Source organism: Citrus sinensis, chromosome 6 (assembly GCF_022201045.2).
Source record: "Citrus sinensis cultivar Valencia sweet orange chromosome 6, DVS_A1.0, whole genome shotgun sequence".
In the NCBI taxonomy this organism is placed as follows: domain Eukaryota; kingdom Viridiplantae; phylum Streptophyta; class Magnoliopsida; order Sapindales; family Rutaceae; genus Citrus; species Citrus sinensis.
Window position 1 is genome coordinate 19741905 of NC_068561.1, and position 26386 is coordinate 19768290.

At 33.0% G+C, this 26386-nt stretch overlaps 3 protein-coding genes and 1 long non-coding RNA gene across 5 annotated transcripts; 2 read left to right on the top strand and 2 right to left on the bottom strand.

Moving 5' to 3' along the window:
- The first annotated feature begins 693 nt into the window (after nucleotides 1–693).
- On the top strand, nucleotides 694–5740 carry LOC102612180 (serine/threonine-protein phosphatase PP2A-4 catalytic subunit). The gene is made up of 11 exons (XM_006481484.4): nucleotides 694–965; nucleotides 1583–1639; nucleotides 1950–2033; nucleotides 2380–2451; nucleotides 2985–3056; nucleotides 3334–3374; nucleotides 3884–3950; nucleotides 4497–4688; nucleotides 4806–4895; nucleotides 4991–5098; nucleotides 5209–5740. The coding sequence occupies exons 1-11, from the start codon at nucleotides 873–875 to the stop codon at nucleotides 5272–5274; spliced, it is 942 nt and encodes a 313-aa protein (XP_006481547.1). The 5' UTR covers nucleotides 694–872; the 3' UTR covers nucleotides 5275–5740.
- A 358-nt stretch (nucleotides 5741–6098) lies between these two features.
- LOC102612482 (lipid phosphate phosphatase delta) lies at nucleotides 6099–9313 on the bottom strand. Of its 2 annotated transcripts, XM_006481485.4 has the most exons (8): nucleotides 8980–9310; nucleotides 8776–8871; nucleotides 8612–8686; nucleotides 8366–8496; nucleotides 7710–7813; nucleotides 7495–7623; nucleotides 7215–7330; nucleotides 6099–6702 (listed from the first exon to the last, which is right to left on the bottom strand). In XM_006481485.4, the coding sequence occupies exons 1-8, from the start codon at nucleotides 9142–9144 to the stop codon at nucleotides 6292–6294; spliced, it is 1227 nt and encodes a 408-aa protein (XP_006481548.1). In that variant the 5' UTR covers nucleotides 9145–9310; the 3' UTR covers nucleotides 6099–6291. The 2 variants fall into 2 exon arrangements, with proteins under 2 accessions (XP_006481548.1, XP_024955454.1); XM_025099686.2 differs by lacking the exon at nucleotides 7710–7813 and having other exon boundaries at nucleotides 7495–7619; nucleotides 8980–9313.
- Nucleotides 9314–14283: 4970 nt separating this feature from the next.
- On the top strand, nucleotides 14284–25749 carry LOC107175170 (vinorine synthase-like). The gene is made up of 2 exons (XM_052443088.1): nucleotides 14284–14984; nucleotides 24944–25749. Exons 1-2 carry the CDS (start codon nucleotides 14284–14286, stop codon nucleotides 25584–25586), a joined length of 1344 nt encoding a protein of 447 aa, XP_052299048.1. The 3' UTR covers nucleotides 25587–25749.
- Nucleotides 14932–25225, bottom strand: LOC127902960 (uncharacterized). The gene is made up of 2 exons (XR_008055632.1): nucleotides 25077–25225; nucleotides 14932–15117 (listed from the first exon to the last, which is right to left on the bottom strand). It is a non-coding gene; the product is annotated as an uncharacterized LOC127902960 (long non-coding RNA).
- Nucleotides 25750–26386: the final 637 nt, after the last annotated feature.

Here is a 26386-nt window from a genome sequence, read left to right on the forward strand (position 1 = left end):
AAATAAATAAATTAAGAACTTCTACTTTAACTTTAACCCAATACGAAAAAAAATGTGTCAACTTGGACCCCACCCATTTAATAATCTTATTAAATTTGACAACCGTACTCATTTATTCGTGTCGTGTTCTTGCCAAATAATTGGGTCATGTCAAATTTTATCAACTTTAGTAAAAATATGTAACTATCAAACAAAAATGATAACGATGAATTGACGATGTGAGTAATACTTTCGCACACGATGATTAGGTAACGATGATTTGAGAATTATGGTGAAAGCGGGTAAATGCCATGAAGGTTAAAATATAAATTCTCTACTATAATGTAACAACAACACAACATATGTTATTTTTATGCGTTGTGTTCTTGCGTTATATGTTTCTCACATTGTCCGAGACTAATAATTATTACTGGTGCATGATTCATTCTTGTAAAATTTTTAACTAACTAAATGAAATAAGTTGGTTAACGTTATAGCCATTCATTTATTATTTTCTCCCTAATTTATAAGATTTTATCACAAATAAATTCTGTTTTAATGATTGGGCCGGGCTAAAACGATTAACGACTAGCCCACTTCAATTCCGTTTATCCAGCCATCCAGGTAAATGACACGTCGACGTATGAATGCACGTGTACAGCTGTGACCCACCAGTTTCATTTTCTTTCTTTGTTCGTTTCATTTTGTGAAATAAAGCACAACGCGCTCACTCGCTCTCTTGTCCACGCGCGCTCTCATTTCGACTTCGTCGGCTCCGCTACACAAGACTGAAGAATCACACAAACGAAACTCTCTGATCTCACTCTAGGGTTAGGGATATCCCTAATCCGGACACCGTTATCCCGATTCGGTTTAGGATTCGAGAATCAAAGATGGGCGCGAATTCGTTATCCACTGACACGACCACCGACCTCGACGAGCAGATCTCGCAGCTCATGCAGTGCAAGCCTCTCTCCGAACCACAGGTTCCTTCCAATTAACGCTCGCAATTTCAATTAATCTGATCAGCCAATATTTGATTGATTATCAGAAACTTGAAAAATCTTTGTTGAGTATCAGGAGTTAGAAAATGAAATTATCCATTTCTTGTACAAAAATGGAAGTATTAAGTATAAAAAAATACGAATAAAGGTCCTTGCAATTAGGTATTATTGGATTTAGGGTTTATAGCGGATGGATACTTCAGATCTCAATCATTGATCTGTTTTAGGTATTTGTATTGGCAAAAGAGAAGCTTTATGAAGTTGTATTGGCAAAAGAACAAGATTTGTATGAGTTGCTATTTTTTGTCGTGATATAACAATGATGGCTTGAGGATAATTCGCAAAGAAGGAAACAGTGAATCACATCTTGTAATTGCAGTGTTTTTGCTTAATTCTGGAAGCTCGAAAACTAAAGTGTTTGTGAAATAGCAACATTTAATTGGCAACTAATATTTACCAACAATGTATCCACTATCCTTGCAATGCTATAAAGGGACCTATCTTGTGTTATGTTGTCAAAGTGTGTTGTCAGTCTCGCAATTTATAATGCAACTGAGGTGGATTAGTAATCATATTTGATTTGATTTACTGTTCTGTAGGTTAAAGCATTATGCGAGAAGGCTAAGGAGATATTGATGGAAGAAAGCAATGTACAGGTTGAACCCTTTTATTACTTTTGAACATAACATCTTTTTTTTTTTTTTTTTTCACGTCTTTGGTTTCTAAGAAGCTTACCTGTGGTGGTATTATTCATAATCTTGGGAAAGATAGGCATCTTCTTTGGAACTAGATACTCTACTGTTGGTTGCCTTCAGTTGGAAATTTATTATCTTGGTTCTGAAATCCCGGTCTCAGTGTAATTGTTGTCCTCCTTTTCTTTTCTCGTATTTCACCACTCTGTAGATGTTATACTCTTATGTTGAAATGCTGAAGCATTGATATTTTCTCCCTTCTTTTGTATCTCAGCCTGTGAAAAGTCCAGTGACAATTTGTGGCGATATTCATGGGCAGTTTCATGATCTTGCAGAACTTTTTCAAATTGGCGGGAAGGTATCAGTTTTGACTATGACTATTTTTGTATTTAGTTTTCTGTTTTAGGGTTTCTGTGTGTATTTTATCATCTTTTATTTTGTTGGAAAGTGTCCTCAAGAGGTGAGTCAAAATGGTACCATTTTGGTTTGATTTATGTTAATTGACTTTCTGAAAATCCATCATGAATAATGCTTTTAATGGAACTCTCACTACTTAATAGCTGCTATACATCCTGATTTAAAGACTGCTTTTTGGTTTTCTCCTTCATGCTTTACTTGTCTGCTTTAGGATAGGATACTGTGTTGATTTTTTCTTGAACTTCCTTCATATTGATTTAAATCTGATCTTTATTTTAAATTGGCAGTGTCCAGATACCAATTACTTGTTTATGGGAGATTATGTGGACCGTGGGTATTATTCTGTTGAAACAGTTACGGTACGTTACATTTAATGTCAGAGTATCTTTTCCATGTTATTATAAATATTAGTACTATATAACATCTACAAGTGTCAAAATTAGTACCACCAGCTGATAAAATTGGTTTAATTAGCCTTTTATCCGTTTGGAGTGGTAGTCTTCTACAATCAAAAAACGCTGTGATTGATTTATCAAACCTTAGTTCTTATCCTTCCTCTCCTCACTTCCTCTTAGTCTTCGTGCTGTCTGCCTTGGGATGATGTATTACTTGGCATAAAATGTTGCACTCAGGAATGCTGACACCTTTATATTTTCAGTATAGCAGCTTCATTGGATGTCAATATGGAGTGATGTTTATGAATCTTATTCGTGGCTTTTTATAGATACTGAAATTCCTCAGTACTATTTTGAAAAATATGTTTTCCACAGCTCTTATCTGTGGACTTTGGTTTTGGAGAGAGAATTTTGGATTTATTTGATTGCTTTACTGGTAATTTCCTTAGTGTTGCACCTGAAGTTACTTATTGATTCTGAGTTGGGTGTTCATACAGCTCTTAGTGGCCTTGAAGGTGCGGTATCCTCAGCGGATCACTATTCTTAGAGGAAACCATGAGAGTCGTCAGGTTCACTCTCGCAACCTTTTCTTTCTGCTTTCATTTTCTCTGTTAAAAGTCCTCTTTTTTTTTTTTTTTAATTTGGGGTGAATCTATAATCTCAGTAAATCCTGTCTACTGTACTATTCATAGTGTAGAGATATGGTCTTTGAAATTGAGCGGGAGTCTTATTTTGTTCATCGGAATTTATTCTACTTTATTAATTTTTATTTTACATAATTGTGGATTGGATCTGTAGACTGTTCAATGAATAAACTAAATATTGCTTTCATTTAATCTGCTACAGATTACTCAAGTTTATGGATTCTATGATGAATGCCTACGGAAGTGAGTTCTCTACGCACAAACTTTATTTAAGAGATCATAATGAAAATCATGTCTTGATTTTTGCTGCAAAGTTATTTTCTGGATAACTTCCAGTTCATCAGTTTATCAAAACGTATTCTCTATTCAAATTAAGATAACATTATACTTGCGAGTTGAAAACTCCTGTAAGATGTCACTCAAGCTTGCTATCATTGATGCAGTACTGCTTTTATAACAGTATACTTACATCAACTTTTCTGCAGAGTGGCAGAAAGGGTAATTTATTTTTCAACTTTTCCTTTATCACCCTTGGGAATTCCATTTGTAATACATTGCTGCAAAGAATTTTATTACTAAAGACTTCATACTTAGTTTGTTATTTCTTTGATGCTGAGATATTGGCTCCTTCGTGTTGGATTGAATTCCTATTGGAATGCATCATCTCCATGATTATATGGACTTAAATGTGCAACTAACATAGTTTATGCTGTTCAGCTGCAAAGAATTATCTCATTACGGTTTATTTACAGGTATGGCAATGCTAACATTTGGAAGATTTTTACTGACCTTTTTGACTACTTTCCGTTGACTGCCTTGGTAAGTGGAAGTAAAATTTGATGCTAGCCATTTTGGTTGAAAGTTATAAATGAAGTAAATACAAGGAAGCAACAGTTAGTGCACCTACCTTAGCCCTTATGCATTTTAATTGTTTGATCTAGATGTTTGCTTAGCTTTAATTCGTATTGGATGGGGCGGATGTGGTTCTGAGTTTACCTTTGTCATGACTCAGCTCACTTCTGCGCAAGTGTTTTTATGTATAGTGGTTGTAACTTCTGAATTTCGTTATGGATTCCACTAGGACTTTTATGTTATCACATTATTTTCCGATCATAAGAATTGGCAAATTCCAGGATTTAATTTTAAGGAACACACTGCAAATTCTCCATTTCCAGTAGGGTAGGAATCTTAAATATATTGCTATTATGATGCTGGGTGGCTGCTTAGCTTCCAAAATTAATTTTTTTAATTTTATATTGGTGAATAAAAAATGTGATTCTAATCAGTTGTAAGGAACCCCTTTTTTTATGCTGGTAGTCAAAAGGTTATTTAACTGTTGCTAAAGTTCTATGTTTTCATGTGTAGGTAGAGTCAGAAATATTCTGTCTGCATGGTGGGCTGTCCCCTTCAATTGAAACTCTTGATAATATCAGGAACTTTGATCGTGTTCAAGAGGTTCCTCATGAAGGGCCCATGTGTGATTTGTTATGGTCTGACCCAGATGATAGATGTGGTTGGGGTATCTCACCTCGTGGTGCTGGATATACTTTTGGCCAGGTACTGTACTCTGAATTTCTACCTTTTGTTATTCAAAGTTAGCTCTCATCGATGTTTTTAATGGTAATTGCACTTATTCTTCAATTGTCTATCTTAACTGTTGGATTCTGTTTGCAGGACATATCTGAACAATTCAATCATACAAACAACTTAAAATTGATTGCTAGAGCTCATCAACTGGTCATGGATGGATTTAATTGGGCGCATGTAATATTTGACTTTCAGATACTTACCAGATAATAATCTTTTTCCCTTTGATAAAAGAATATTATATGTATTATCACAATGATTCCTTGGTGCAGGAACAAAAGGTTGTTACTATATTTAGCGCACCTAACTATTGTTATCGCTGTGGCAACATGGCTTCTATCTTGGAAGTTGATGACTGTAGGAGCCACACGTTCATTCAGGTATTCCTCTCTTCTGTTTCCCCTAAAACTTGAAAGTGCATCCCTTATTGCTATATTCTGATGATGAATTTGTACTTGCGTAAAACTTAATAAACTTTGTCTTGTTACAGTTTGAGCCAGCTCCTAGGAGAGGAGAACCAGATGTTACACGCAGAACACCTGATTACTTCCTGTGAAGCTGCCTTTGTGTCATACTGATTCATTTCTCTTGCTTCTCCTCCCCTCATTGCGTAACAGTCGGGCAACTGTGGATCCTCCATTAATCCTCTACGTGCTTTTTTTTTTTTTGGGTGGTAATGTGTCCAAAAAAGAACGTGAGCTACGGGGTTAGATGCCCTTCTATCCGTTTTACACTTGAAAGCGTTTTCAGACCTCTGCTGGGGATATTGCCTAGGTGATGACCAATTGACGATGTCAGAAATGTACTAATTATGTAGATATTCGTTTTTAATTTTCTTTTGCGTTCAACTGTTCCCCCCACCATCCCTCTTCTTTTCTCTTATTTTCCTAGCCTTAATTCTCATTTGATTTTGGTTGGGAAATACAAGAATCCCATATCTATTGAGTGCTTTAACCTTTTTTGTTCTTCCCTTTATATCATTGACACGACACTAGTGCTTGAAATTGTTCACTTTTCAGACAGTTTATGTTGGTCGTTCCTTTTTTTTATTTTTTATTTTTATTCTTTTGTTGACATTAAACTATTTTTCCTTTTTATTTTTTATTTACCGTTTATTTTTTGGCTGTTGTCTATTGATCGTTCAAATGCTGAATTCTCGGGCTGGGGAGCTGAATTATTTGAAAAACTTGCATTAATTGTTCGTATTCAATCTTAAAAGGAAAATTTATTCAAAGATTACACTTGTGAATTTGGAAATTTTTAGCCCACAAAGGAATCAAAATAGTCAATAACCACTGCTTTTTCGAATATTTTGCGCAATTTCTAATTAATATTCTACAACACAGACAGCTCTAATAGATACAGCCTCTGGTCTCACCGTAGCAAATGATAACTATTTATTAAAACAATAATAGTAACTACAAATAGCAAAAGAATATGACCAGTAAAAATGGATTACTCTAACTAAACGTTTGAATGTGATTTACAGAATTAACAGGTATATAGATTACCTGCCAGGGACTTAGTAAATTTATACTCATCATGTCGTGGAACCACCGTCCACAAGCATGCATTATAATCTCAAGTGAGCGAAAACTGATGGAGCAAGGTCTACCACTGACCATGCAAGGCCTGCATATTGAAGGAACCTAATGCCGGTATCAACATCAAAAATGTCCTGTCCGGAGAAAAAGAATAATTTTTGGGCATAACTTGATTGCTTAATCTTATCCGATTCCTTTCCCTTGACTGGTGCATTAAGCATGGGGATGTAGCTGGTTGACTTTATTGGGATGCCCAAGGTGTTTGATATTACAGGAACAATCCATTTTGCAAGAGCCTTGCTACAGAACTTCACAAGAAGTATTGTTGGCATTCCCACAAGAATTCTTCCTACAAAGGCAGGGATTGACAGTTGTGGGCTAAAGATGACTGGAGCCGCTTCATGGTGGAACTGGTAGTACGTAAGGTGGACTCCAGCCACCTGCACAAAATTGCCACTTTAGTTTATGAAACTTAATCATGAATGCATGTATGCACAAGTTCTTCCCCTTTCTTTATTAGATAACATGACATATATAATAAACAAATGCAAAAATAAAACTTAGCAAACATTAATGGATGGTATTTAAAGTAATATGCATAAAAGACCAACTGTTAGTACTATGTATGAGTTTAGATAAAATATTTCCTGGAATTAAAGGAAATGTTCTAGGAAGCCAGGACTTGAGAAAAGTTTTTGGCACCAAGAACTAAATTGAACATTCAATGATTCCATCAATTTTGCTGGTTCTAGAAGATGGCCTTCCACCAACAACTGACATTGGGCTCATAGTTAATTCAAGATCAGTAAGTAATAAAATTTGAAGAGATGAGAATGAACAGAAACATCACCATGTACCATTTCTTCTAATGTTTCAGATGAATTATGAAGAGAGTAAAATTAGAGTTCAGCTAAGCATGATTTCAAAGGCAAATGAGTGAACAAGTGCTTACAATTCCCAATGCGACTCCATTAAAGGCTGTATGGAACTCAAAGCTTGGAGTCGGAAGCTCTGGAGTTGGATAAGCAAAGAGCAACAGGAAGCTGAGGGCAGACCAAAAAGATAAAACTGCAAGAGAAATAATGTTGCAGAATAAGAAGACACACTAAAACAAGATGAACTGCAGCTTTGATTTCTGGATGCAATTAATGACATTTCAGTTCAAATATGACCAAATTCCACAGATAATCATAATTTGAAATCAAGAGCGTTCTAACCAAAACTACGCCTACCATTTTGTCCTGAGATAATGAAGTTGTCAACATATTCGTGGACAGTAAGCCAAAATGCAAGGACCGCCAATCCTAAAGCCAGCCCGGCAATGATGTCAACCAAACTGTGCATGCCAAGGTAAATTCTTCCTACCAAGAAAACACTATTTCAGTAAAGGAATTTCCAATAAGAAAATTAACAATGCTGCTGATTTCTTAAACAAAGTTAAACCTACCTACAGCAATGAGGCCCACAAGCAAGCAAAAAAGGGCAACTCCAGCAAACTGAGTAACGGCATAATTATTTTGGGAATAAGATAGGACATAGTGCAAAAGATATCTGGAATACAAGCCCGAAAAGAAACAATTAGTGCAAAGCATAAACTCTAGAATGCTAAAGTGGAAGGAAAGTCATTTAACTAGCGTCCTCCAAATTGATGCACATACTTTCAGAACAATTTACTACTGATATTCAATAAAGAATATCTACCAACTGACAACTTATCAATTAAATATATATGCTCAGCTTTGTATCCTCACAACTTGGAATTCCTTGGAGGCAACTACTTTAGCAACTTGGAAAACATGAGCTATGTTAATGTGTAAGAATTAGGAACTTGGTGAAAGATGCATACACCATATGCTTTAAACTGCCGAGGAATACGACTTCATTTTCATTTTAACATATTCTGAAACCAGCTTGAATAACTATAACTACTTTACTTTCTATTAAGCCTTTTTCACAACATCTCATTTCGAGACTGCTCTAGAACTCAATACCTCAAATTCCTGCGGCACTCATGGCATTGCCCAGTAAATTTCAGTATATAGTATGAAGGAAAAGCAAAGAATTGCACAGGAAAAAGTGAACACGAGAAGGAATCATGAGTACCCTGCTAAGCAAACTGTATTGAGAGTGTGAGAAGAAGGCAATCCATATTCCAAGGCATTCTCTTTCTCATCTTTTGTGGCAGTTACTCTCCTCACAGGAGGGCAACTTGGTCTAGGAGCTGATACTGTATCCTATATAAAACACAACACCAAACAAAAACAAAAGAACTAGCTTCATGACTTCAATTTCAGTCTTACAATCAAAATTGAAAAACTGTGAACATCACGTAACTAATAAATTAAATACCTTTATAGTGTTCCCTAAATAATCACAAAAGGCCATCAAAAGAGTCATGTGCCGAGCCAATTTCACATGCCCACTCTACAATAAAACAAAAAAAAAAAAGAATTTACATCACAACATGAACATAAATCAAGCCTTAGCACAAATAGATGAAAAAGAAAACATACCCAGAAGACCAAAGGCAAAAATCCAGTGTAAAATGGCACTGAAACAACGCAAGACAAGCCAGAAAACAGAGAATCCAAAAACTTATGCTGGTATTTCTGCACAAACCCACAAAAGCAAAACTCTATTAAAGTCAACATACAATGAAAAAAAATCAAATTTTGGAATATGGGTATTGTTCAATTTGGTGGAAAGAATCTTGAGACCTGGATCTGGAGAATGAAAGCGGTGCCAATGATGACATAGTGAGTCACCCAAGGCTGCAGCAAAGATCTGAGCTTTTGAGTCACATTTAGACATGAAGATATCATAATCCACGACACAATCCCACCTAAGGTCGCCACTTGCCACGCTGCTAATACGCTCTCCATTTTATCTTCTTCCCTCTTCAATGAGAGAGGGATCAAAAATCAAAAGGAAGAAGACTTTAGAGAGAGTGAATTTGAATATAAAGAGAAAAACTAGAAATCTTTGTTTGAATTGTCTTGGCCGAACATCCAAGGTCCACTACGAGGAAGAAGAACGAATTTCAGTTCGGTATTTAATCAATAGGTACCCTCAGTTTTATGTTTTATCGAATCAAGACTTATATTTACAATTTTTGTTATATAAATCCCTTGTCCCGTTATCCTGTGGCCCCTGCTTCTGGCTTTTCTGCGATGATCAAACTTACTGTATGTGTAATTGCGTATGATATCAAGTTTTTTCCTTTTTTCTTTTTTTATATACATTGTATGATATCAACTTTAAAATATCATATGTTGGTGTCATTTAAAAAAAAAAAAAGATTTGTTGATGTCACTTAATATTGCATAGAGGTCTCCCCACTTGTTGGGTAGAATTTATCATGTTAAAGTTTGCATTTAGTTAAATTTAATATTGAAAATATAAAATTCATTAACAATCCAAATATATTGTTACTACAACTAAAAAAAATCCTCTGAGATTAGTTTATAATTATGTTCTCACTAATATTTTAAAAAAAAATCTATCTCCATCAATATTTGTGAAAAAGAAAATATTAAATAATTTAAATTTTCATGAGAACTCGAGTATGTGCCATTAATAAAATTGAGAATCAAAACCTTAATTAGAGTTACCTTACGTGAATTTTTCTTTAAAAAATTTTTTAAGTGAATTTCATTATACTAACTATCAATTTATTAAACTACTTGAGTTTAGCCCAAGTGGCTAGAGTTCGAGTCCCCGCAGACGCATTACAGGGGTTTAATTTAAATTTCATTTCTTGGAGTCTCAGAGCTTAAGTGAAGGCAATATTTCTTTCAGAATGGGAGTTGGGCGTCCCTCGAATATTTGAGAGGGTTAAAAAAATCTGAGCGGTGCCATATTAAAATTGATGTAAACTGGTTTCAGTAATTTGTATGGTGTAAATATCATTAGCAATAGTTCTCCTAAAAAAAATATCAATTTATTATATTTATATATAATTTTGATGGATGATATCACAGATGAACATCACATACTAAAAATAGTAGAGTAAGGAAATGATTAACAAAAATACATAAGATAGTTCTAATCCGTAAAAGGTAAACATTTAAGGACCTATACGGCATAGTCTCATTTTTTATTTTATTGTCCGTTACTCGTTATTAATATTGTTTTTCAATAATGAGATGCGTGAGCCAGGGGCTGGGCTTCCGCTGGATTTAGGTGGCAAAGTAAAGTCAGCCAGCGACGCGTAAATAAAAAGGACAACCATTTAAATACTTTGATCCCAATTGTTTTTTTTTTTTTTTCCTTGAGAAAAAAAAAATTCCCTTTGATCCATTCATTCACAAATACCTATTTTATCCAGTTTCATTATAAAATATTATTACTTACTTGGTTTATGAACTTAATATCTCATATTAAAATGTGATATATATATATATATATACATAATTTGTACATTTAGACTTATAAAGGGTTTTACTTGTACATATACTTCCAAATGATCACATGACACGATATTTCGAGGAAGGATGGTAGCTCTCCCAAAACATGCCCGTGACACAAAGTTGACCATTGACCAAATATGAGCACATCAAAGATTTTCGATTAATTATTATTATTATTATTTTTTATTTTGGCTACTAGAAGAAGGTTGACCAATCTAATCTAACACCTAAATATGAAATTAATAATTTAATCATAATAATTGTTTGACAGATTTTTTTTTTTTAAAGAGAACTATTGCTCATGCATCAACTCTGATATAGCACCGTTCAAATTTTTTAACTCTCTCAAATATTCGAGGGACGTTCAACTCCACTCCTAGGAGAAAGATTGTCTCAAATATTCAAGAGATGTCCAATTATACTCTTAGGAGAAAGATTATCTTAGGATTGTCTTAAATATTCGAGAGATGTCCAATTATACTCCTAGGAGAAAGATTATCTTTACTTAAACTCCGTAGCTATAAAAAAAATATTTAATTAAATTACTGCAATACACCTGTGGGAGCTCGAACCTCTTCCTTCACAATTATGAAGGAGTGGTTTTAGCTATTTGAGCTAAGCCCAAGTGGTTATTGTTCGACAGATTCTAATTTAAAGAATTTTGCGGTGTGGCCGTGGCGGTCATTTGGATCGTGCCAAACATGTCGTTTTCAATTATTCACTTTGGCAAATCCGACGATTATCACTATGTTTAATTGGACGGCTGTGATTTGTTTGTCTTCAACAACTTTACAGGCACTTATTTGTTCTTTGAGTAGGTTCTTTTACACCACTCAAAATTCCACGTAAAACTTATCTTTGGTGGAAATTATCTAAATAATTAAAGATAAATTAATTAATTTTTTTATTTCGAATAGGAATTCAATTAAATACTTAAATAATTTATTCTTTTAACAAATTATTAACAACCATCCTATTTCATAATTTATGTTTACATCTTAAACTTTAATTGAAAAAATTATAAGAGGCTAGAGTTATGAAGATAAAATATACGTTATTAAAAAAATAATTAAGATTTCAGGATTTGTATGTATTTTATAAATAAAAATTTTAAAAATACTTTTTAAGGATAAAATTTTATGAGAAAATAATTTTTAATATATAAATTTGTATTTTATAAATTAAACTGCGAATTTTAGAAAATACAATTTAAAAGGAGGGTTATAAAGATTTTAGAGGGGAGTTATTTAAAAGCTCCACTCTTGTTTTGTGTGTATGTTTAAGAGACCAACCCAAATGTATTTATGGTCAATTCAAATGGAGTCCGAATATTCCAATGCAGTCCGAATTTTCTCCTAACTCTTTTTTTATTAAATGGTAAAATAGAATAACAAATAATGCTATGAATTATAAAATTGATCAACCAATAAATTAGCCTCACAACACAACATTACTCGAGAGTTGAGATGAAATTATTGGTATATTACTTTAGAACATAAATACACTCACGCTAGTAATCATCAAATAAAAAATAAGAAAAGAAAATAGTATATTCTTATTATTAGTAACAAGGAACTAAAAAGAATACGAGGAGCATATTTTGATTTTCCAAAAAGAATAATTTAATTTCCGAGGATGTTGGTCAGCAGTTACTCTCATTGCTGAAAACACGCAAATCGTATTTATGAGATTGGTTTGGTTTTCTATTATAAGTAGTTTAATATCATAATCCCGTTGGTTAGTGTGGTACTTGTTGGGCAGCACCGACTGCAGGTCTCAAGAGAATTTTCTTTACTAATAAGGTCAGTTTCAGATTATAAATAATAATTCCATATATGTACAAAAAGTTGGACTGGGGAGAATAAAGTAATGGGAGACCTTTATGCTTACTTTATACTGTTATTTGTCAACTTTTTTATTTAAAAAAAAAGGATAATTAGATACTCTTATTTCAGTTGAGGCTGCAGGTTTAAACAAATTATGGAACGTAAAATATTTCTAAAATCGATCACCAACAAGAGTAAATTAGTAATAGTAACACTTGTGTCTTTAGTTGCGATACTTCATATCGTCCAATCTAGATTAGAATTTGATTTATTTTATTTCAAGGAATTTAAATACAAGACTTTATGTTAAATTTTGTTTTGATACCATTCCCATGAAGAGTAACAACGGCGAGTTACCAATGACCTAAAAATTTAGGCTTGAAGGTAACGTTCCAAACACAGACCATTTATACAATATATATATATATATATATTTTTTTTTTTTTTTCAGGCCACTACTGTAATATAACTACCACAATAGAACTACAATAAACTGTACAAGAATAATAACCAAACATTATTCTAACACTTAATTCCCACGCATCATCTTAATTCTTTTTTTTTTTAAATTTTTTTAATTAGTCATACTTGCCATCACAAACACCGAATGGATTAACGAGGTTAAGAGCTGAAGAACTTAACAATTTGCAAGGCGATGGACAAGGAGAGCGTAAAATACACGAAAGAATATATGATTATGATTAAAACTAAACTAAAAGATAAGAAAAAATAAATATTCCTAAAGGAAATCTTATTATTATATCTTTATAACATAGCTAGTTTACAGATACTGATCTTTAATTTGGGAATACAAGTCCTTAAAATTAGGAATGACAATAAATGGGGTATGGTGGAAAGGCCTTCACCGTAAGGATGGGCCAAAATCCAAAAACCTGAATTTAAAAATTGAGCCGAACCAATTAACGATTATTATATTTTGAAAAAATCGATTAGTTTAATCTAAAAAATCAAAAATTAAAAAAATTAGAAAATAAAATTGTAATTTTTAAAAAAATAATTAAAAATTAAAAAATAGAATCAAATTGCAAAAACTAAACCGAACTAAATTTGTGCCCCACCGTTGCTTCATGTCCCAACCTTACTTCGTCATCCGATAACTTGGGTTCTATTTAAACCCCATTAGGTGTCAGTCTTGCCAACGGCGGAACCACATGCATGTCTAAGGGCTAAGGACACCCCAAATTTTAAATAATTTTTAGAGTTGGGTGAAATGCAAATACATTGAGAAATTACCAATATCGGCTTTGCAATGTTTTGAGAACACATGTATGTATGTGACAATTTAATCTATTAAATGAATGATGATTTCCTTACAAGAATGAATGATAGATGATTTTCTAGAGATGAAAAAAATCGTAAAATTCTCTTTTAATGTATAATTGACTAGATGATATAAGATATCAATTATTTTAAAAATTATTTTCATATATTTAAAGATTTAAAACACATTGATGTTATTTTTGCTGCAACAGCTTCTTCTTTTTTTAATTTTTTATTTTTGGAGTTGCAAATTTGTCCTACAAATTAACTCTCAACCAAAAATCTCAACTCATCATAATACATGTCAGCCACACCGAACAAAAATTTTGATTCTGACTTCTCCCGCAGAACCCCCGTCGAAATTAAATTGGGCCAAACTCGACCTGCATTTAAGAAGTCGGTTCATTCGCACCTACATCCATTTATTGTTATTGAAGAGAAGGAGATTGCTTTAGTATTTATATGTGTACGCTAAAACCTCTCTCTTAATTTGTACGTTACCAACATGGAAATTGGCATTGTCTCAAGAGAAGTTGTGAGGCCATCTTCACTCAATGTTCATCTTTTAAAGCCATTCAAAATTTCTCTTTTAGATCAACTCACTCCCACAACTTTTGCTCCACTCGTCCTCTTTTACCCCATGAAAAGTACACATCTAAAGGGTACCCAAATCTCAACGCAGCTCAAGGAGTCACTCTCAAAAACCCTAGAACACTTTTACCCTTTGGCCGGAAGAGTGAGAGACAATCTCATCATCAACGATTATGATGAGGGAGTTCCATACATTGAAACCCGCGTGAACACTCACTTGTTTGAGTTTCTTCAAAACCCTCCAATGGAACTATTGAACCAATGTCTCCCATACCCTCCATTTAGTTACCAACCAAATCCCGATCGAGTTCCCCAAGTTGCTGTACAATTGAACACATTTGATTGTGGTGGCATAGCACTTGGCTTGTGCTTCTCACATAAGATCAATGATGGCGCCACAACAAGTGCTTTCCTCAGAAGTTGGGCTGCATTTTCTCGTGGAGCTTACCATAAAGCAGTAAAGTACAAAAACATATCTGAGGCATCAATGATTTTCCCTCCTCAAAACCCTTCGCCGAATCACCGTTTATCCGTAATGGAAAAGATTTGGTTCAGAGAAGCCAAGTACAAGACAAGAAGATTCGTGTTTGACGCGAAGGCCATAGCAACCCTAAGGTCTGAATGCAAAGGCGAACGTGTTCCCAATCCAACGCGCATTGAAGCATTGTCAGCATTCATTCTGAAGTCGGCCATGCTAGCTTCAAGATCAACAGCAAGTTCACGATTTGTATTGCATCAAGCGGTGAACCTTCGAAGACTAACAGAACCAAGGTTATCGCCCTGCTCTGTTGGGAACCTGTTTCTGTGGGCAACCGCCGCTTATAATATGGAGCATGCAGCTGAAATGGAGCTGCATGGATTGGTGGCACGTATGAAGCAAGCTGTGGGGAAAATCAATAGTGAGTACTTAAAAACATTACATGGTGATGAAGGGTTTCCAAAAGTGTGTGAGTATATAAAGAGAATCGAAGAGGTCTCTGCCCACAAAAATTTAGAAGCCTTCACATTTTCCAGTTGGGTCAAATTTGGTTTCAATGAAGTTGATTTTGGGTGGGGGAATCCAATTTGGAGCGGCATTTTTGGAGAAGTCGGTTCTAATTCTTTCCGAAATTTGACATTTTTTAAGGAAACAAGAAGTGCTAATTATGATAATGCAGTGGAGGCATGGGTGACATTAGATGAAAAAATAATGTCTGTATTGGAGCATGATCCTCAGTTTTTGGCCTTTGCTTCGCCGAATCCGAGCATATTATTGTTTGATGTTTGTGGATTCTGAAAGTTTTTTTGTTCGTGATGAATGACACTGGCTAGCTAGCGAGTGGCTACTACTAAGCAATTGATGGTGGTGATAGATTTTGAAGATGGCAAGTAGCTGAGTTATTCGAAATGCATGCATGTACTGCGACAAAATAAAGGTTGATATTGTAAAAATAAATGAATAAATAAATAAATAAATAAATAAAAGCGATAATATATAACCTCCGGATCCCTGTTTTTTTTTTTTTTTTCTTTTTTATTGATTTTACAAGTTACGGCATAAATTTATGTATTTGTTTTCCAGCCAACAGATGCACTAAAAAAAGAAAAGAAAAAAAAAACATGAATTTTGATGGATAAATTCTCAAGTCTCAACTATATGATGGGTACTTGCATCATTTTCATAGGTTTTACTAAAAGAAACAATTAGTTTGAACTGGCACGAAAGTAGCAGGCCGATAAAAAGCATATATAACTAAGTCAGCCCCCAAGATTGTGGTCGGTGGTTTCAACCATATGATGGGTACTTGGATCATATTCATAGGTAATAGTAGTATTAATCAATCAAATTTTTATTACTATTCTATGGGCATCTGTCTTACCAATCACATTCCAAATTACTGAAGATGGATAGTGTTTTCAACTGATTTTGGGGTAGGAAAATCCAAAATCAATCTTCAACAATGAATTTATATTTTTGGGGGAGATGGGGTACCTCACTAGTTTATTGTGTGCGGTGCGGTGTATCTGAAATGCGGGGAGGTGAGAAAGGGAGAGAGAGTGGTAACAATGGTGGAAGATCAGAAACAAGAGAGGTATCCTTCAAAATGAGCTTCACGCCTGCAAAACAATGAAATAGAGGTTGGAGGTGAAGCCAGGGGTACCCCGGCGTTCACACTCCGACGCTCAAGTTAGCAAACTCAAGCTTTTATTGCAAAGAGAGCTAGCTAGCCCTCTGTAAATTAGGGTTTAAGGTTGAAGAAAACCTCTTTTTTGGAGTGTGAGTGTTTTTGGGCGAATGAGAGCATGATGGAGAATGAAACCTAGGCGCCTTTATATATGGAGTACCTTAGCTGCCACGTGGCATACCCTTTTTGGCTAACGTCCTTTTACCGCTTTTATGATTCTTGGGGCCGTTATGTGCATGTTCGCGGCGTATCTCATCTTTTGGAAACGTGGCGTGCGCTGGAGAGTGGTCCAGGGTACCTCTGCAGTAGCTGTCGGGTAGGCGGCTAGGGACCACTGTCCTTGGGACAGTGTCCTTCACTTTTGGCAGAGGTAGCAGAAGGCTGTCCCTCCTTTTAGCACGTCGCTTTTGATTCTTAATTCTGACAAAATCAAATGATATCTTTTAGGAGGCGGAGACGTTTCTCATGGCGGATATTTTCGGTGGATTCTCTTGCATCCGCTTTGCCGGGTACCTCGAATTACATGGGGTACCCCCTATTACGCAGGGTACCCCTATCTGTATGGGATACCTCTATTTGTATGGGGTACCTCTATTTGTATGGGGTACCTCTATTTGTGTGGGATACCTCTAATTGTGCAGGGTACCTCTATTTATACGGGGTACCTCAAGTCATGTCGGGCACCTCGGATTATGTAGGGTACCTCCGATTGTGCTGATATCATTCCATTGGCTGACACGTGGCGCTCTATTACCTTTCCCATCTTTCCCTCAAACAGATAGAATAAATTAATCAAAGGAAAATGATAATTAGCGGGCGGGACTATATTTACATGATGAAATATGCATTGCACACCTTTCCACGCACTCATTTGATAAATTAAAAATATATACTAGTACTCCACGCACAAATAGGCCCGTCTGATATTAAAATTAAAATTTAATAAATTACTTATTTCATAATTTTAACGAAAATAGTGTTGGTTAAATTTTGTAAAATTAAACTACTTAATAATTTTTATTATAATCTTAAAAGCAGGTAGGGAGTTGCTTTTCATAAGCAGTTTATTAAATAAGTTACCACACATTTTTTAAATTTCTACTATAATCTTCATATTTTAAAAAATTATGTCTTATTTTTTCATGCACCCTAATATATTAGTTATTAGATATCATATTACTACCACAGTTAAAGTACCTCTACAACTATTGTAATACTATTTAACAATAAAAACTAAACTAGAAGATAAGAAAAATAAATATTCTCATAGGAATTCTTATTTTTCTATCTTTATAACATAGCTAATTTATAAATATTGATCTTTAAATTGGGAATACAAGTCCTTAAAATTAGGAATGATACCAAATGGGGTAGGGTAGGAAGGCCTTCACCATACAAGTGGTCAAAATCTAAAGCCCTGAATCTAAAAATTGAACCGAACTAGTGACCGATTATAATATTTTAGAAAATCGATTAGTTTAATTAAAAAATTAAAATAAAAAATGAAAGAACGAATCGAACCGAAATCGAATCCAATTCTGTTTGGTTCAATTTATACTTTTTGATAAGTTAATTCAGTTTATGTCAATTCCACAAAAGCTAAACCAAATTGAATCGTGCCCCACCCTTACTTCATCATCTCATAACCTAATTCCTATTTAAACCCCATTAGAGGTCCGTCCTACTAGCAGTGAACCCACTTGCATGTCTAAGGACTAAGGTCACCCCAAATTTTAAATAATTTTTAAAATGTTATTTTAGAATTGGGTGAAATGTAAATACATAGAGAAATTACCAACATCGACATTGCAATATTTTGAGAACACGTGTATATGTATGACAAGTAATCTAATCTATTAAGGATGCGTTTGGCACACTGCATTGTATTATGCTGTATTGCATTATTTTAATGCTGATGTATTGTATTATGCTGTATTGCATTAGCACTGTATTATAATAATGTTGTACAATGTTTGGTGCTACACTGTATTGTATTTTTTTTAATTAATTTAAATTAAATATTATATTATATTAATGTTTTATATTATATTAATATATTTAAATTGCATTAATATTTTATGTTATTATTTATATTATTATTAATTTTAAATTAATATTATTCAAATTTATTTATATTTAAATATTTTTATTAGTTATAATAAGTTATAAATTTATTAATTAATTATAATGTAAAAATAAAAAATACTATTATTGAATGATAAATTATTTATTAATGTAAAAACAAATAAAATAAAAATATTATATTAAATTAAAAACTATATTTATTTATTATTTTAGTATTATAATAATAATAAAGCAAAAAACAAAAAAAAAAACAAACAAACAAACAAAGCTAATGCGTCAACTAACGCATTAGCCCCCCACCCCAATCCCTTGCAATTTTGTTCCAAACATGGGTTTGGTATTATTTTAATATGAACAGTGTAATAATACACCATAATCACATGCACCAAACACACCCTAAAGGGATGATGGTTTCCTCACAAGAATAAATGGCAGGAGATTTTGGAAAGGTGAAAGAATCGTAAAATTTCCTTTTAACATATAATTGAATTAGATGATATAAGATATCAATTACTTTATATATATTTTCATATATTTTAAGATTTGAATCATATTTATGTTTTTTTTTTATTGCAATATTTTTTTAAAAAAAATTTGGAGTTCAAATTTGTCCTACCAATTAACCCTCAACCAAAAATCCGAACTCATAAATACATATCGACCTCGCCAAACAAAAGTTTTTATTCTGATTGCTCACTAAAACCCCTCTCTTAATTTGTACATTACAAAATGGAACTTGGTATTGTCTCAAGAGAAGTTGTGAGGCCATCTTCACCCCATGTCCATCTTTTAAAACCATTCAAAATTTCCTCTTTTAGATCAACTCACTCCCACAACTTTTACTTCACTCGTCCTCTTTTACCGCATGAGAAATACGCATCTAATGGTTATCCCAATCTCAACTCGACTCAGAGAGTCATTCTCAAAAACCCTAGTCCATGTTCACCCTTTTGCATGGAAGATTGAGAGACAATCTCATCATCAACGATTAAGATGAGGGAGTTCCATATATATATTGAAGCCCCAGTGAACACTCATTGGTTTGAGTTTCTTCAAAATCCTCCAATGGAACTATTGAACCAATGAGCTATTTCAACTATTAAAGTAAAAAAAAAAAAATATTAAAATTAAAATTTGAAAAATTGAATCGAACTGGAGCAGAGTCCAATTTGTTTGGTTCGATTTATATTCTTTGATAAGTTAATTAAGTTCATGTCGATTCCGCAAAAGCTAAACCGAACTGAATCGTGCCCCACCCTTACTTCATCATCTCATAAACTAGTTCCTATTAAACCCCATTAGAGGTCAGTCATGCCAGCGGCCACTATAAGAAAAGTAGTCGTTTTCGACTATAGTTAAATATGGTTGCTAATAGGGCAATTTTCAACAGTAAAAATTAAGATAGCTACAAAAAATAAAACAGTCACATAGTTTTTCTAATGAAAAGAACACTGTTGAAAATAACTTCAAAGTCGGTTGATAATAAGTTTATTTTAGAGAGAAATTTTAGTGCCATTGGCATTTATAACCACTATAAGAGTATAAGTAACACATTGGGAATGTATAATTAATTCCTACTGTTTCAAAAACATAGTAAAAAATAAAATAATAATTTCAATTATTATTTTGAATTATTATTAGAGGTCAGTCATGTATTATTATGAATAATTCATAGTGGCCGCTGGCATGGCTTAATTATGAATTATTAAAACTAATACAGCTTCATAGTTTTGGTGTCAATATCTATTTTTATCTTTTGTTTACCTTACTAATCTGTCATTTAAATTTAAAAGCCATGTTAAAGATGTTTAATCAATCAATTTAGGCTAGAGAGTGATTAAACAATCTAGTAATTAATCACATAATTGATATGATATATAATTGTTCAATTATAACAAAATGTCAATTTACATTAATATGATAAGAAGTTTCGTTTTGCAATTAATCAAATCATATGCGCTAACAATTTTCAATATTTATCTATATAAAATAAGTAATGTAGGATAAGTAAATTAATTGATTTTTTTAATTTGAATATCTTTTATTATCTCTAGTAATTGTTTGGTTCGTTTAATTGCTATATATAATGCCACCTAACTAAAGATTTTGGTACAAATGATATGTTTACGCTAACTCACGTTCTCCATTCTCTTTAACAAATTTCTCAATCAGCTACTGAATCCTATCACTTAATAGAATAAAAAAAAATATTAAATAAATAAATAAAAGCCACCGATATTAAGCGCAATGGATGAATTCATTACCTCTTCTTTTGTATTATCCATCTCTCCAAAGCTTTCAACTCCCTTTTTGGGATTGGGACATTTTCTTAATTCTTTTAAATTAATTTTTATAAAATTTGGGGAGATGTTTTTAAATATTTATTATTTTTTTTTCAATCACTTTTAATTTATTAAGTTTGACATCAATTATTGTTGGCTTCAACCTTACAAGGCTGGTTTGAAGCTTTTTCTGTCAGATTGTTCGGTGAGAATTATTTGATTAATTGTGGCTTGCAGGTAAGAATTTTTATTATTATTTTTGTTCATGTTTTTAATTTATTAGATTTTAATTCACAATTTATTATATAACAAGCGAAAAAGAGACGTCAATTAGGATAGATTAATTTTCTTGTTTAGTATATCGGCTTTCTGCTTTAATTTAATTGTATTTTTTTTTATTGATATGCGGGAATCAAGAGCTTAGAAAGAAAAAAAAACTATGATATTCAGCTTTCACAAGGATTCAGTTGTTCAATCCACATTGATTCTATCTTTTATCAACACCAAAATATCATTATCCTAGTGTGGTGTAACTCTGGGTGTATTATATTTTATTTAAGTATTTGTCAGTGATTCATTGATTGATCCATGTTGATTTTATCTTTTAGCCACACTAAATCATTGTAGTGGTGTCCTATTGCTTTTGGTATATCATTGGTATTTGTATAAAGTGCACATGTATTTGTTGAAATTATTTGTAAAAGAATATTAATTTGTCATTGATTCATTGATTACTAAGTCATTCTATTAGTTGCACATGTATTTGTTGAAATTATCTATAAAAGAATATTTGTCATTAATTCATTGATTACTAAGTCATTGTGGTAGCACTGTGTAGCTTTTGGTGTATTATTTTGTATTTGTTTAAGCTGCACATGCATTTGTTGAAATTATTTGTAAAATAATATTTGTCATTGATTCATTGGTTATTAAGTCTTAGTAGTAGCTGCACATGTATTTGTTGAAATTATTTATAAAAGAATTAATATTTGTCGTTGATTCATTGATTATTAAGTCATTGTAGTAGAATTGTGTAACTTTTGGTGTATTATTTGTATTTGTTTAAGCTGCACATGTATTTATTGAAATTATTTGTGAAAGAATATTTGTCATTGATTCATTCATTACTAAGTCATTGTAGTTGCATTGTGTAGCTTTTGGTGAATTATTTGTATTTGTTTAAGCTGCACATGCATTTGTTGAAATTATTTGTAAAATAATATTTATCATTGATTATTAAGTCATTGTAGTAGCACATGTATTTGTTGAAAATATTTATAAAAGAATATTTGACCATTGATTCATTGACTTTTTTTTTCTTAGAAGCTATTAAAAAATCAGCTTTAACTATATATTTGTCTATTAGTTCATTATTTTTTTGAGACAATTAATAAAATGATCATTTTAACTACGAAGTCGAATAAAATGAATTTCAACAATCATCATTTTAGAAATACTAAAATTCAATTAGAAATATAATTTATTCCAACTAATACGACATATTTTCGATTGCATAATCAATTAGAACTAATATTTTTTCTATTGTAATTTATTTTTTTTCGATTGTGTTTGCCCCTGAAAAATAGTGTATTTTAACGATAATTAATTAGTTGAAATTGATATTGCAAATACAACCACTAGAGAAAATCGAAAACGATAAAGTGGTTATAAATATCAGTCGTTAGTCGCATGTTCATATTAATTTTCAATCTATATTTATATATTTATTATGGTTAATTTCGCTCGAAATAAGCATATTTACGACTGCTGTTTGAAAAAAGTATATTTTTAACCTGGGTATTAGCGACTGCCAGCGATTGTCTGTGGCCATTGTAAAAATACATTTTTCAACAGCATGACACTTATTTCAACAGCAGTCATAAAAAAACATGCTTTTCTTGTAATGGGCGGAACCACATGCATGTCTAAGGACTAAGGCCACCCCAAATTTTAAATAACTTTTAAAATGTCATTTTGGAATGGGGTGAGATGTAAATACGTTGAGAAATTACCAATATCGACTATACAATATTTTGAGAACACATGTACACGTATGACTATTTAATTTAATCTATTAAATGGATATGATTTCCTCACAAAATTAAATGGTGGATGATTTTGGAGAGATGAAAGAATCGTAAAATTCCCTTTTAATGTATAATTGAGTTACATGATATAAGATATCAATTATTTTATATATTTTTTCATATATTTTAACATTCAATATATTTATGTTATTTTGGTTGCAATATTTTTATTTTTATTTTTGGAGTTTAAATTGTTGGATCTTTAATCTAGCATTATTGGATTATTAATCCAACGTTGAACTTAATCTAGTATAAGGGTCAGTCTAATGAAAAGTGATCTATTAAGATTTTCGGTAATATAGACTTTAATGTATCTGATATGGTGTGAGACTTTAATGTGTAGAGACTTACGGGTAATTTTTATTCTTATGATGAGCTAAAATAAGAATAACTAAAGACAATAAGAAAAATTATCTATTTAAGTGGTCATGGTCCTCAGGTGTCACGTATCATTCTATCCTTTTTGACATCTCATCATTAGAGAGAGAGTATAGAAAAATTTAAAGGATTCTATAGGAGAACATATTCATCTGAAAGATAAACCACATAACTCTAGAGAGCAATTATTCATTATGGATTCATGTACACTTCCACATATTTTGTTATTGATTCGTGAACCTTTAATGTGTGGAGACTTACAGGTAATTTTTATTCTTATGATGAGCTAAAATAAAAATAACTAAAGACAACAAGAAAAATGATCTATATAAGTGGTCATGGTCTCCAGGTGTCACGTATAATTCCATTCTTTCTGACATCCCATCATCAGAGAGAGAGTATAGAAAAATTTAAAGAATTCTATAGGAGAACATATTCATCTGAAAGATAAACCACATAACTCTAGAGAGCAATTATTCATTATGGATTCATGTATGCTTCCACATATTTTGTTATTGATTCTTGATGATGCAATATAAATGTTCCTAGCTTATAAATAATGGTTTTCACCAAAAGATTTATTTTCTAACACAAATTTATCCCACCAATTAACCCTCAACCAAAAATCCAAACTCATAATACATGTTGGCCTCGCCAAACAAAAAATTTGATTTTGATTACTTTCGCACAACCCATGAAAGTTAAATTCAGGTAAACGTTATCTCCATATATATATATATATATATAGTTCATCCACACCTCAATGTATCCATTTATTGTTATTATTGAAGCAAAGAAGACTCAAACACAGGTACTTTTCTATTTATATGTGTACACTAAAACCTCTCTCATAATTTGTACGTTACCAACATGGAAATTGGCATTGTCTCAAGAGAAGTTGTGAGGCCATCTTCACTCCATGTTCATCTTTTAAAACCATTCAAAATTTCTCTTTTAGATCAACTCACTCCCACAACTTTTGCTCCACTCGTCCTCTTTTACCCCACATGAAAAGTACACATCTAAAGGGTACCCAAATCTCAACTCAGCTCAAGGAGTCACTCTCAAAAACCCTAGAACACTTTTACCCTTTGGCCGGAAGAGTGAGAGACAATCTCATAATCAACGATTATGATGAGGGAGTTCTATACATTGAAACCCGAGTGAACACTCACTTGTTTGAGTTTCTTCAAAACCGTCCAATGGAACTACTGAACCAATGTCTCCCATACCCTCCATTTAGTCACCAACCAAATCCACATCAAGTTCCCCAAGTAGCTGTGCAATTGAACACATTTGATTGTGGTGGCATAGCACTTGGCTTGTGCTTCTCACATAAGATCATTGATGGTGGCAGGCACAGCAAGTGCTTTCCTCAGAAGTTGGGCTGCAAATACTCGTGGAGGTTACCATAAAGCAGTGAAGTACGAAAACTTATCTCAGGCATCAATGATTTTCCCTCCTCAAAACCCTTCGCCGAATCATCAGTTATCCGTAATGGAAAAGAATTGGTTCAGAGAAGCCAAGTACAAGACAAGAAGATTCGTGTTTGACGCGAAGGCCATAGCAACCCTAAGGTCTGAATGCAAAGGCGAACGTGTCCCTAATCCAACGCGCACTGAAGCATTGTCAGCATTCATACTGAAGTCGACCATGCTAGCTTTAAGACCGACAGCAAGTTCACGATTTGTATTGCATCAAGCGGTGAACCTTCGAAGACTAACAGAACCAAGGTTATCGACCTGTTCTGTTGGGAACCTGTTTCTGTGGGCAACCGCAGCTTATGACATGGAGCATGCAGCGGAAATGGGGCTGCATGGATTGGTGGCACGTATGAGGCAAGGTGTGGGGAAAATCAATAGTGAGTACTTGAAAACATTACATGGTGATGAAGGGTTTCCAAAAGTGTGTGAGTATATAAAGAGAATGGAAGAGGTTTCTGCCCACGAAAATTTAGAAGCCTTGAAATTTTCCAGTTGGGTCAAATTTGGTTTAAATGAAGTTGATTTTGGATGGGGGAATCCAATTTGGAGCGGCATTTTTGGAGAAGTTGGCTCTAATTCTTTCCAAAATTTGACATTTTTTAAGGAAACAGGAAGTGTTATTTATGATAATGCAGTGGAGGCATGGGTGACGTTAGATGAAAAAATAATGTCTGTATTGGAGCATGATCCTCAGTTTTTGGCCTTGGCTTCGCCTAATCCGAGCATTATTGTTTGACGTTTGTCGATTCTGAATTTTTTATGTTCCTGATGAATCATGATGGATGATACTGGCTAGCTAGTGGCAACTACTAAGCAATTGATGTCGATGGTAGATCTTGAAGATGGAATGAAGTGCATGCATGTGCTGCGATAAAATAAAGGTCGATCTTGTGAAAAAATTAAAAAAAGGATGATCCCTGTTTTTTTATTGATTTTAAAAGTTACGGTATAAATTTATGTATTTGTTTTTCAGTAAATAGATCCATAAGAAAATTAAAAAAAAAAAAAAAAAGCTCGTGAAATGTGATGGTTTAATTTTCAAATAAAAAAAAAAATTGGTTTGACCAGGCGCGAAAATAGTAGGCCAACACAAAAGCATATATAAATAATTCAACCCCAAGCTTGTGGTTGGTGGTTTTCAAGTATATGACAGGTACTTGGATAATGTTCATAGGTACTAGTAGTTAAAAATAAAATAAAATAAAATAAAATAAAAGGGTTGAACTGGCCTAAGCATATATAAATAATTCAGCACCAAAGGTTGTGGTTGAGTGGCTTTCAAATATTGGGGAGATGACGGATAAAAAAAATAAATTTAGGCATTGTTTATGACTTATGTGTGTGTATAAGTAATGAATGGACATTTGTTTTACCAATCACTTTCAAAATTACTAAATACGGATAGAATAAATTAATAAAAGGAAAACCATAATCGGTGGACGGGACTATTTTTATACCATGAAATGTGCATTGACATCTTCCTATACAATCATTTGATAAGTTAAAAAAAAAAATTTGTAATCGACGCACACTTTA